Consider the following 13,735-nt stretch of genomic DNA (forward strand, 5'->3'; position numbering starts at 1 on the left):
TCCGCAAGTAGGCGGCCTGTCTCCCCAATATAGAGGAGGCCACATCGGGTGCAGCGGATGCAATAGATGATGTGTGTGGAGGTGGCCACATCGGGTGCAGCGGATGCAATAGATGATGTGTGTGGAGGTGCAGGTGATATGGAAGTATCCCTTGGGGCCTTGGAGGGAAGTAAGGGGGGAGGTGTGGGCGCAGGTTTTGCTTGGTGGGGGTGTGGACATCACAAGGGAGTCACAGAGGGAGTGGTCTTTTCGGAACGCTGAGAGGGGAGGGGAGGGGAGGGTGAAGCTAGGTCAAGTGAAGACTGTTTGCTCCGTTCATGTGTTTTATAAGCGTAAATGTCAAGAATCAGTAATGGAAACATTTAGACTTAATTTTATTTTTATTGTATATTAGATATTAGATTGCTTTTAAAAAATAAGTGCATTAGAAATAATATACTGATATATTTTACATTCTCCTGCTTGTTCCTCTTAGTGACCTGCAGGGTTTTTTTTATGCTTCCCTTTACAAGTATTTATTAAATTCTCTTTTAAAAACTACTATCTTCATCCACCAGGATTTCAGGGAATACATTCCACATCATAATGGCTCACCACATGAAAAAAATCTTCTCCTCTCCCGTTTCTTTTGCTCAATATGTTAAATCTGTTTCCTCTTGTTGCTTTACTCTTCATATTTTGTTCAAAAAACTGGATGCATTTTCTTGTTTTTCTGTCCTTTGTGTGTTCATACAACCCCATCTGATTTTGAGCACCTCTATTAGCTCTCAATTTAATTTTCTCTGCTTTGAGAAGGAAAATCTCAACTTTTCCAATTTCTTTACATAACTGATGTCTCTTGTTCCTGTTAATATTCCATTTGAACTGTTACAAATTTGTTTATTTTAAACAGATGAGAGACATTATTGGTGCTGCTTTTGTGTACTGGTCCCTGTCAGTTAGCTTTCACACACAACTTTACAATCAGTTTACTGCACATTATTTTATAGAGTAGGGTTTAATTCATGGGTGGCAAAGGCTGCACAGTGCATCAAAGCATTGCATGGAGCAGTGTAGAATTCTGTCACTTGTATTGACAAACCTCCAGATAATTCAAATTCTAAATGTATGAAGACATATTTCAGTGAAAAACGTTGAGTGTAAATGAAGAATAATTTTGAGAATATTATTCATTTAATATTGCATTTTAAATTATATCGCTTTTTTCACTCGACAGCTGATGATATGTAAATTGGCCTGATTATTGCTGTACTCCCATTTTCCTTGATTGAGTACTACAAATGGAAGACAGGTAGAAGACAACAGCTCAGACTGCTTTATCACTCATGTTGTAAAGGTGAATATTTAGGAAATTAATGGTTATATTCACACAGAAGTAAAATACCACTGATGCTAGGCATCATTTCATTACACTGGCCAGATATTTCAATGAGATGGTGGCCACTGGCTAACACGTTGGAGGTGAGCCAGCCTCTGTTGGCCCAGAAGGCACGATCATTATTTTGCATTCATCAGTGAGGGAGGATGAAAGAACTGACAGACAATCAGATGGCCAGCAACTCCAGCAATGCCACATTGAGTCAATGGGACAACAGGTATTCCCTGAGGAGAAAGGTAGGAGTGACAAGAGTACAAAGTAAATGAGATCACCTTGTCTTGTGAGGTCTGCAAAAGGAGTGACCAAGGTGGTTGTTCTGGTGGTGGGGAATGGATAGTAAGTAGGGCCCGTCATTTCAACTGAGGATGTCTCCATTGGGCAAAGGCTCCTCATACAGACAGCCACCACCAGAGTTTACTGGGTATAATACCAGAAATGGTGAGCTAAGGACCTTAAATGACAATTAATTGATGGTCCCCAGCATTCCACCCAATTTTACACCCCTTATCTGTCAGCCTGTTCCTGGCAGATTGTATCATCAATGTGAAGTCAGTTGGATTCTATTCATATAGCCTAAGTGCAGGTAAATAACTAAAACCTGTAAGGAATTAGATAATGAAGCCAGTGTGACTAAGAGGGAGAGTAGGCAGGGAGTAGATGATGAACACAAATGGACAGGTGGTCTGACGCACATTTGTTTTAATGCGAGAAGTGTAGTAGGTAAGGCAGATAAACGTAGGGCTTGGATTAGTACTTATCGCATTTCCAACGTCCCTCCTCCCTACCTTTTATCTTAGCTTGCTGGACACACTTTGGTCATTCCTGAAGAAGGGCTTATGCCCGAAACGTCGATTCTCCTGTTCCCTGGATGCTGCCTGACCTGCTGCGCTTTTCCAGCAACACATTTTCAGATCTGATCTCCAGCATCTGCAGCCCTCACTTTCTCCTCGTACAAATATATAAACAGATTATGGAAAGATGTAGGAGCAACAGGATGGTGGTGATAGGAGATTTTAATTTTCCCGACATTGACTGTGATTCACTTAATTTTAGAAGTTTAGATGGAGCAGAATTTGTAAGGTGCATCCAGGAGGATTTTATAGAGCAGTATGTAAATAGTCCAACTCGGAAAGGGGCCATACTGGAGCTGGTATTGGGGAATGAGTCAGTCTAGGTGGTTGAAGTTTCAGTAGGGGGTTGCTTTGCGAATAGTGATCACAGTTCTGTAAGTTTCAAAATACTCATGGACAAAGACGGGTTGGTCCTAAAGGAAGAAAGTTAGGGGAAGGCTAACTATATCAAAATTCAGCAGGAGCTGGGGACTGTGCATTGGGAGCAGCTGTTTGAAGGGAAATCCACATTTGATATGTGGGAGGCTTTTAAAGAGAGGTTGACTAGAGTGCAGGACAGACATGTTCCTATGAAAATGAGGAATAGAAATGGCAAGTTTAGGGAACCATGGATGACAGGTGAAATTGTGAGATTAGCTAAGAGGAAAAAGGAAGCATACATAACGTCTGGCGACTGAAAACAGATAAAGTTTTGGAAGAATATTGGGAAGTAGGACCAATCTGAAATGAGGAATTAAGAGAGCTAAAGGGTCATGAAATATCTTTAGCAAACAGTGTTAAGGAAAATCCCAAAGCCTTTTATTTGTACACAAAGAGTAACAGGGTAACTAGAGAAAGGGTTGGCCCACTCAGTGACACAGGAGTAAAGTTATATGTGGAGTCAGAGAAAATGGCTGAGATTCTTAATGAGTGCTTTGCGTCGGGATTCACCAAGGAGATGGATATGGCAGATGTTGAGGTTAGGGATAAATGTTTGATTACTCCGGGTCAAGTCGACATAAGGAGGGAGAAAGTGTTGGGTATTCTAAAAGGCATTAAGGTGGACAAGTCCCCAGCTTCGGAAGGGATATATCCCAGGTTACTGAGGGAAGCAGGAGAGGAAATAGCTGGGGCCTTAACAGATATCTTTGCAACGCCCTTGAAAATGGGTGAGATCCAGAGGACTGGGGAATTGCTAATGTTGTCCCCTTGTTTAGGAAGGGTAGCAGGGATAATCCAGGTAATTACAGACCTGTGAGCCTGACATCAATGGTAGGGAAGCTACTGGAAAAGGTACTGAGGGATAGGATCTATTTAGATTTGGAAAAAAATGGGCTTATCAGTGATAGGCAGCATGGTTTTGTACAGGGAAGATCATGTCTTACCAACTTAGTAGAATTCTTTGAGGAAGTGACAAAGTTAATAGATGAGGGAAGATCTGTAGATGTCATATAATGGCATTTACAGTAAGGCATTTAATTAGATTTCCCAATGGTTGGCAGATGGAGAAAATGATATGGCATGGGGTCCAGGGTATATTAGCTCGATGGATAGATAACTGGCTGAGTAGTAGGAGACAGAGAGTAGTAGTGAAAGGGAGTTTCTCAAAATGGAGAACTGTGACCAGTGATGTTCCACAGGGATCCGAGCTAGGTCCACTGTTGTTTGTGATATACATAAATGATCTGCAGGAAGGTATAGGTGGTCTGATTAGCAAATTTGCAGATGACACTAAGATTGGTGGAGTAGCAGATAGTGAAGGGGACTGTCAAAGAACATCGCAGAATATAGATAGATTGGACAGTTAGGCAGAGAAATGGCAGATGGAGTTCAATTTGGGCAAACGCGAGATGGTGCATTTTTGAAGATCCAATTCTAGAGTGAATTATACAGTAAATGGAAAAGCCCTGGGGAAAATTGATGTACAGAGAGATCTGGGTGTTCAGGTCCATTGTACCATGAAGGTGGAAACACAGGTTGATAGAGTGGTCAAGAAGGCATATGACATTCTTTCCTTCATTGGATGAGGTATTGGAGTTGTAGGTCATCTTACGGTTGTATAAGACGTTGGTCAGCCACATTTGGAATACTGCGGACAGTTCTGGTTGCCACATTACCAAAAGAATGTGGATGGTGACAGTGTAGAGGATGTTCGCCAGCATGTTACCTGGTATGGAGGGCGCTAGCTATAGAGAGGTTGAGTAGATTAGGATTATTTTCATTAGAAAGACGGAGGTTGTGGGAGGACCTGATTGAGGACTACAAAATCATGAGAGAGTGGATAGCAAGAAGCTTTTTCCCAGATTAGGGAACTCAGTTACTAAGGGTCATGAGTTCAAGATGAGAGGGGAAAGGTTTAAGGGAAATATGTGTGGCAAGTTCTTTATGCAGAGGATTTGGGTACCTGAATGCATTGCCAGCGGAGGTGGTAGAGGCAGGCACAGTAGCATCATTTAAGATGTTTCTAGACAGATACATGAATGGGCAGGGATCAAAGGGATACAGATCCTTGGAAAATAGGCGACTGGTCTAGATAGATGATAGGGATTGCTGCAGGCTTGGAGGGCCAAAGGGCCTGTTTCTGTACTGTAATTTTCTTTGTTCTTTAAGGGGGAATTTGCCAAAATTTAATTCTGGTAAAACAAGAGGCTTTGTTGCATTATTACAGGTTTCTACTGCTGTAAGGTGATGCAATCCATGCAAAGCAATCTCAGGAAGAAGCTGTCAGCTTACTGGGCTGTCAAGGAACATATTCATCTGCTTAATTTTGACAAACAGCCAATTACTATGTTAATACTTCATTAACATTAGGACTGAGGATTTGGCATCAGTGAACATGGACTTAAATAAATATGCCAAACAAACTTTGCCTGGCCAGATCTTGACTCAAAAGTGCAACTGATCACATTACCAATGTATGACTGACACTTATTGTGCATTTCTACAGTAAAATTGTTTTCTCAAACAATCAAAAATAAATTATAGGGGGCTGTGGGATGAAGGCCGGGTCCACGTGTCTGTCAGAGGAAAAGTCAGTGACCAGTGATTAGAACAAAGAATAAAGAGATATACAGCACAGGAACAAGCCCTTTTCCCTCCAAGCCTGTGCCGATCATCATGCCCTAACTAAACTAAAAAACAAATTTCCTGCCCTTGTTTGGTCCATATCTCTCTATTCCCTCCCTAGTCATGAAAGCATCAGATGGTGGGCGGCACGGTGGCACAGTGGTTAGCACTGCTGCCTCACAGCGCCAGAGACCCGGGTTCAATTCCCCCCTCAGGCGACTGACTGTGTGGAGTTTGCACGTTCTCCCCGTGTCTGCGTGGGTTTCCTCCGGGTGCTCCGGTTTCCTCCCACAGTCCAAAGATGTGCAGGGTCAGGTGAATTGGCCATACTAAATTACACCGTAGTGTTAGGTAAGGGGTAAATGTAGGGGTATGGGTGGGTTTCGCTTCGGCGGGTCGGTGTGGACTTGTTGGGCCGAAGGGCCTGTTTCCACACTGTAATCTAATCTAAAAAAAAAACCTCTTAAATGTCGTCAACATGCTGCTTCCACTGGCTGTGCCTTTCAGAGACCTACCACTCTCTCTGTGAAAAAAACTTCCCTCACACATCTCCCTAAGACCTGCCCCCTCTCACGTTTAACCTGTGCCTTTGTAATTGAAATTTCAAACCTGGGAAAAAGCCTCTGACTATCTACCCTATCTATGCCTCTCATAATTTTGTAGACCTTTATCAAATCTCCTTTCAGCTGCCATTTTCCAGTGAAAACAATCCTAGCCTTTTCAACCTTTACTCATATCCAATACCCTCAAGACCAGGCAAATCCTGGTGAGCCTTCTCGGCACTCTCTCCAAAGCTTCCATGTCTTTCTGGCAATGTGATGACCAAAACTGCACGCAGTACTCCAAGTGCAGCCTAAGAAGGGTTATATAAAGCTGCAACATGATTTGCCAACTCTTGTAGGCCATGCCTCGGCCGATGAAGGTAAGCATGCCATAAGCCTTCTTAATCACCTTGGCCACCTGTGTTGCCACGCTTAGAGAACTGTGGACTTACACGTCCAGATCCTTCTGCATGTTAATGTTGCTAAGGGTTCTGCCATTTACAGTATAATTCACACCTAAATTCGATCCACCAAAATGCATCAGCTCACATTTGTCTGGATTAAACTCCATCTACCATTTCTTTGCCCAAGTCACCAATCTATCTATATCCTGTTATATCCTTTCACTATCAGCAACTCCACCAATCTTTGTGTCATCTGCAAACTTATTAATCAAACTATCTATGTTTTCCCCCAGGTCATTTATATATACTATAAACAACAGAGGACCTAATAATTATGCTTGTGGAACACCACTAGTTATCAGTTTCCATTCTGAAAAACAATCTTCCACCGCTACCTTCCGTATTCTGTGACCAAGCCAATTTTGTATCTATCCAACCAACCAGCCCCAAATTGCATGTGATTTTATTTTTTTTTTTTACCAATCTACCATGTGCAACTTTATCAAATGCCATACTAAAGTCCACATAAACCACATTCACAGCCCTTCCCTCTTCAATAATCCTTTGTCACCTCTTAAAAAGAAATTCAATCAGGTTGGTGAGACATGACCTTCCCCGTACAAAATAAAGTTGTCTGTCAAAAACTAGTCCATTTTCTTCCAAATGTGTATACCTTGTCCCTCAGTAGGTTCTCTCAGTAGGTTCTCCAAGAGCTTCCTCACCATGGACGTCAGGCTCACTGGCCTATAATTTCCTGGATTATCCCTGCTTCCTTTCATAGGCAAGAGAAAAACATTGGCTAATCTCTAGTCCTCTGGAACCTCACCTGTTGTCAAAGAGAATGCAAAGATATCTGCTAATGCCCCAGCTATTTCTTCCCTTGTCTTTCACAGCAACTTGGAATAGGTCTCATCTGGTCCTAGGGACTTATCTACCTTAAATGGAGAAGAGGCTTGCCCTCAGCTATAAATCATTGTGGATTGGTGTATTTCACCATGACTGATAGAAAATCCCACCTTCTAAAACTGCTGGCTAGCCAGATTGACCAGTAACTGTAAAGTCCTGACACAGTCATAGCTCCATAGTGGGTACTGATCGGACAGGAGGGAGATATAGGAAGCAGGCCCAGGACAGAGACCCAGGAGAGAGTCTGAGGCAGGAGGCCCAGGCTGGAGGCAGGATGAGTCCAGATATTTTGTGGTAGAGGATGTGGAGTTATTTGACTAAGCAGTGTTTGTCCAACTTAGGGAGGGGGGCATTGTGTATAAGTAGGTGGCTTTCGTAGTCTCAGTGGATAGAAATGAAGAGAGCACTTTCTTATGGGGCAAGGGGGGTCATTCCTTCATGCACAAAGAGGACCCTCCAAAGATACTGATCCCCTTTCTTACTTGTCATTTCAAAAGCTTAAAAAAACAAAAAAATTCCTGATGAAGGGTTTTTGCCTGAAACGTTGATTTTCCTTGGATGCTGCCTTACCTGCTGTGCTTTTCCAGCACCACACTCGCAACTCTGACCTCCAGTATCTGCAGTCAGAATCTGCAGTCCCCACATTCACCTAGCTTCAAAAAATAGTCTGCCCACTCCCACAACCAGCCCACCTCCATTGTGTAATGGTGTGACAGGATAATAAATATTAATTATTTACTCATGTTGGGTATGCTGCCAAATTTGGTGCCTGCCCACACTCAAATTTTATTGGGGTGAGCTTAGAGGTAGGTTATGAAGTGGTGGGCTAACCACCCAAAGTATAACATATGATTCCCACCAAATTGCACGCATGGTGGGGACATGTAATGTCCAGCTTTAAAGCTTCATTTACTAGTGCACAGTACACTGGCTGTGGTCAGCCGGCTCGGAGTCCATTCGTAAGTGAAGAGATGTTAATCTCCTTTTTTTTTGTTCCTGAACTGGGGAGATTCAAATCTCCTGGTTATGTTTTTTTTAATCCCACACTACTGCCAAACAGCAGTAGTGCTTAAAGATCTTGGTTTTATATATATAATTTGCATTTTTTTGCACAGTACCCTGGCTGTGGCTAGTCAGCTTGATGTCAGTCCCTGAACTGAGGAAATTCTAAATCTCCTGCTTATATATATTTTTTCCAAACCCCTACACTACCATCAAATAGCGGCAGTGCCTACTTTTCCCCAGCACCCATGTCATTATGTGCAGGTGTAGGACATGATGAAGAAACAACAAGTGCAGAAACCTTTATTCATATTCCACCACCAGGAATAAAAGTGGCCAATGACAAGAAGAGCCCTTCTCAACAACAGTGCTTAACTGATCGAAAAAGTGGAGGGGGCGGTGATACAGTTTAAATCAAAATAGAGTCGGAGGGGGAAATAAAACATTCCATGCCCAGCTGTGCCCACCTCTTTCTGAAAACCTCAACGGTGTTGTTAGACACCGTGTGCTCCTTCTCCAGGGACACCTGGGCCTGAACTTAACTGCAGAAGAGGGGCAGGCAATCAGCTATAATTACCCCTTCCACAGCCCACTGCCTGGACCTGTTTATGACCAGTCTAGATCCTGGTTACATGTCTTTTAATCAAGGGAACTCTTCCCTACAGTAACATACTGGCTGTGACCAGCCAGCTCAAAGTCAGTCCTCAACTGAGGAGATTATACTCACCTTGTATTTGTTTTTGTTTTATTTTAAGAGATTCTAATCTTCTGGTTATATGTTTTTTTTCTACTGCCTAACAGCGGCAGTGCTTAGAGATTAAATCAAAATAGAGTTGAAGGAGGAAATAAAACGCTCGGCACCCTGCGGTGCCCACCTCTCCCTGAAAACCTCAAGGTTGTTGATAGACACTGCGTACTCCCTCTCTAGGGACACCTGGACTCGGACATAACTGCAGAAGAGGGAAAGGAAGATCCTTTTTTTAAATTTACCCCCACACTACCGCCAAATAGCAGTAGTGCTTATTTTCCCAGCACCCATGTTATGTGTGTGCAGGTGTAGGACACAGTGAAAAAATGAGTGCAGAAGACTTTATCCATATTCCAACACCAGGAAGAAAGGAAACACCCAGGTAGCCTGTGACAAGCAGTGCCCTTCTCAACAGAGGGTAATGCCCAAGCAATTGAAAAAGTGAAGAGAGGGTAGGGACTAAACCAAAATTGAATCGAAGGGGGAAATAAAACACTCCACACCATGCAGTGCCCCACTTCTCGCTGAAAACCTCAAGGGTGTTGGCAGACACCTCGTACTCCTACAGGGACACCCGGGCCTGCAGGTAACCATGGAAGAGGGGCAGGAAGATCCTGGTTATCTTGGTTCAACAAGGCGTTCCTGATTGGTCCAGGTTAACAACCCCAATCAAGCACATTGTAGCTCACAAGGTCAACCTGACCCCAATCACTACAATAGCCTCTTAATGGATAATATGATGATCCAAAATATTCTTTCAGGCCCCAAATTATCCTCTTCATGTACAGTAAGGTAGGTGAATTACTCTATTAGTTCAAAATTAACAACTTGCAAATGAAAAAAAATCAATCTATGACTTTAAATGTGTGATTACTAAGAATGCAATTTTGTCAGCAGTTCATTTGTTCTGATAGAAGAATGAGCATTTGACCACAACCCCACCCCCCAACCAAGATCTTATTAAAAGAGGAATATCCTTTATGTTGTCGCAGATTTCTCTAACTAAACATCCTAAATTTGAATTCTGTGGTGTTGTACACGAAGAACCATGTTTCCCATTAATTTTTCATAATTAGCAGTACAGCTTTAATCAAATACACTCAACAACAGACACACCTCGTTCATTGCTGATGCTTTCTATCCAATGAGCATTTATTGTGAACTGGAAAAGACTTGTGTAAGAATTATTATATATACTGCCTATTAAGGACTGTAAATGTATCAACCTTCTCCTCTTTGATGTGCAGGTATGCAGCAAGGAAATGATATTGGCACACAGTATCGTTCAGTCATTTATCCATACACACAGGAGCAGATGGCTGCAGCTCTGAAATCCAAAGAGGCCTATCAGAAGGTACTGTGCATAAATGTTTAGAGGGAGATTATTTTCTTTAACTGTTTCGCAACCAGATGTGTCCCACAAGCTCCTTTCTTTTAGCAGCAGAGGGATTTAGGTTGTTGCAGCCATCTTGCTGCAGGATAGTATCATTAATGCAGAACTGAAATTAACAGCATCCCTTTAATTGTATAATTGATATTGGTAAGAGTTATAATCCCATTTCAAAAACTATATATTTTACAGTTATGAACAGTGAGTGTTTTAGAGTGATGGAGACTGGTCTATGTTTTCCAAAGGAGTTTTAAAATCTGAAATCCTGTTTGCTTTCTGCCTCCATATTGTCAAGCTTAGACAAAAATGAGACTACAAACAGCTGTTATACCTTACACAGCAATAACATTGAATGGATGTTACACACATAGTGTAGAATTTTGCATTAAAAAATCACATTTTTAAACAAATATGCCCACGTATTCTCTCAGCTGTAACACTTAGAAAGCAATGAATGTTTATTAATTGGACTGCAAAGGTCATGGACCAGATAAAGCTGCTGTAATGGCTAGGTCAAATTATTTGACCCGAATTAAACAAAATTGCAATTTAAATGTACTTTATTTTAAAATGGATGAAATTTGGACAATCAAAGTGAGTGGGGAAAGCATTGTAATGTATATAACTGGTAGCAAAAATAGGAAGGCTGATTATTTATTTGAATAACTGTAAAGTGAGAGAGGGGAATGTTCAGTGAAACATGGGTGTTTTCATGCACCAATCGCTGAAATTAAGCATATAGGTGCAGTGTGCAGTAAAGAAGCAAACTGTATGTTGGCCTTCATAGTGAGAAGATTGGAGTTCAGAAATAAGGACTTCTTGCTGCAATTAATCAGGGCATTAGTGAGGCCACACTTGGAACATTGTGTGCAGTTTTGATTTCCTTACTTGAGGAAGGATGAATTTATTATCAAGGGCGTATTGGCAAAGGTTTACCACATTGATTCCTGGGATGCAGGGCTGTTGTATGAGGAGTGATTGAGTTAGTTAAGATTGTACTCACTGGAGTTTAGAAGAATGAGGAGGACCTATATAGACCTATAAAATTCTCATATTACTAGACAGTTTAAACGCAGAAAGGACGTTCCTAATGATGGAGTCCAAAACTAGAGATCGTTGATTAAGAATAAGGAGTGAATCTTTTAGGACAGAGAGGAGAGGAAATTTCTTCACCTAGACAGTGGTGAAGAATCTTTCATGTTTCTGTTCTGCAACTTGACATCCCCTGCCTGTCACATCATTCTCCAAAGAAAAGCAGATGTTCGTGCTAGCTGTAAGGTCAAGATATCTGAATCTCACAGTCATGGAATGGCTACAGCATAGCAGAAGGCCATTTAGTCCATTGTGTTTTTCAGGCAAAGAGGCAAATACTTACATTGATGCATTAGGATTAATGAAGATTTGATACCAGTGAACATGGGTTCAAGTACCCTTGCACTGGGATCAAGGTTGTGAGTATAATAGAACCACATCACTTGGATGTGATAACAGTCTTAAAATGGCAGCTACTGTACACCAGTGGCACTTTCTTAAAGAACAACTGGCTAGTTCCAATCCTCCTTTCACTATAGCTCTGATGACTTTTTTTTAGATAATTATTAGTTTTCATTTGAGACCGATGTTTGAATATGCCACCACACCACTCTCTGCTTGTACTTTCTAGATCTAAATCACTTACTTCATAAAAAAGGTTTAATTCATGTCATCTCTGGTTCTTTTGCCATTAGGCACCTCTATCAAATCTCCATTAAATTTGCTTTAACCAGACCAACCCCATCTTTGCTCATTTATCCGCATACTGTCATCCCTGGACTATTTCTATAAACCTTCTCTGTGCTCTCTCCAGTGCCTTTCCATCTTTCATAAATTGTTGTGCCCAGAAGTGGACACTTTAGTCTAACTGAAGATAAACAGTGTTTTATAAAGGTTCACAATACCTTCCTTGCTTTTGTCATCTATGCCTGTATTTATAAAACCTAGGATACTGGATACTTTATTAATGGTTTTCTCAACCTGCCCTGCCATTTTCAGCCATTAATGCATTTATCCCATATATGCATATAATTTAAAGAAATGTTTTATAATTTTTCCAAACAATAATGTATCATTTTGTACTTCCCTGCATTAAATTTCATTTGCCATTGTCTGCCCATTCCACCAGCTTTCCTTGGCATCTATCACTATTCTTTGCATAGTTTATAATATTTCCAAGTCGTGTGTTATATGCAAATTTAAGTGGTGGCCCGGCATACCTAAGCTTATGTCATTAATCTAGATCATATACAGGTTTCTGGGAACCCCATTTCACATATCATCCTGCAATCTGTAAAACAATCATTCACCACAAATCTAATAATGTTTTTCAAGGACAATTGAACACAGTTCTTTGCCGATATTTTGCAGTATTCCTTTTGCAAAAGAAAACACTAATAATGTACATTGCTGCTTCATTGTGTAGGTTTTCCTGGACATACACACCTTGCAGGTTTTTTAAGCATATCATTGAGGGAACATGAGTTAAAATTACACCAGGCAAATTGAAGATTTGAATTCAATTAAAACTGGAAATAGTTAATCTGGTCCTGAACCTGTTGAATTGATGTAAAAATCCAACTGGTTCATTTAATGTCCTCCAGTGAATGGTGTTTCTGGGCCTATCCCAAAACAATTAGCTCATAAGTGACTTATGTAATGGCCCAGCAAACAATTCAGTTCTATTATGAACAGGGTAGACAATACATGTCATTCAAGTCCGCAATGTCCACATTTGGGAATAAATGAGAGTAGAGGGAAACTCTCCACTGGTTGGAGTCATATGCAGTAGAAAAAAAAATGGTTGTGGTTGTCAAAGGCCAATCATCGCACTCCCAGGACATCTCACAAGAGTTCCTTGAGCTAATGCTTTATGTACAACCATCTTCAGTTTTATCAATGACCTTCCTTCCTTGAGCGGCACAGTGGCTCAGTGGTGCCTTATAGTGTCAGGGAACCAAGTTCAATTCCAGCCTCGGGCAACTGTCTGTGTGGAGTTTGCACATTCTCCCCGTGCCCGCATGGGTTTCTTCCGGGTGCTCCGGTTTCCTCCCACAGTCCAAAAATATGCAGGTTAGGGTGAATTGACGATGCTAAATTGCCCACAGTGTTAGCTGCATTAGTCAGAGGGTCTGTTTCCACACTGTAGCGAATCTAATCTTTCCTTGTAAGGTCAGAAATGGGGATGCTCACTGGTGATTGTGCAACATTCGGCAAGATTGCAACTCCTCAGATGTTGAAACAGCCCACTCACCTTCATTCCCCTATGCTCCCGGATTAACGAGTTCAACACGCGGCGAGACATCGAACAATTCTTCTGCCGCCTTCGCCTCTGCGCCTACTTCTTCAACCAGGATTCTCGCCCACCCTCTGACGACCCCTTCTCCCGCCTCCAACACACCCCATCCACCTGGACACCCCGTGCTGGCCTCTTACC

The 13,735-nt window shown here is 41.7% G+C and overlaps 1 protein-coding gene across 5 annotated transcripts in view; it reads left to right on the forward strand.

Annotated features, from left to right (window-relative positions):
* The window catches only part of msra (methionine sulfoxide reductase A), a 505,505-nt gene that overhangs the window by 370,419 nt on the left and 121,351 nt on the right, over positions 1 to 13,735 (forward strand). For all 5 annotated transcript variants that reach the window (XM_043682286.1, XM_043682325.1, XM_043682316.1 and 2 more), the window contains one exon: positions 10,124 to 10,230. In XM_043682286.1, the coding sequence (XP_043538221.1) occupies positions 10,124 to 10,230 (107 nt within the window). The remainder of the gene's footprint in view (positions 1 to 10,123; positions 10,231 to 13,735) is intronic.

Source organism: Chiloscyllium plagiosum, chromosome 3 (assembly GCF_004010195.1).
Source record: "Chiloscyllium plagiosum isolate BGI_BamShark_2017 chromosome 3, ASM401019v2, whole genome shotgun sequence".
In the NCBI taxonomy this organism is placed as follows: Eukaryota; Metazoa; Chordata; class Chondrichthyes; order Orectolobiformes; family Hemiscylliidae; genus Chiloscyllium; species Chiloscyllium plagiosum.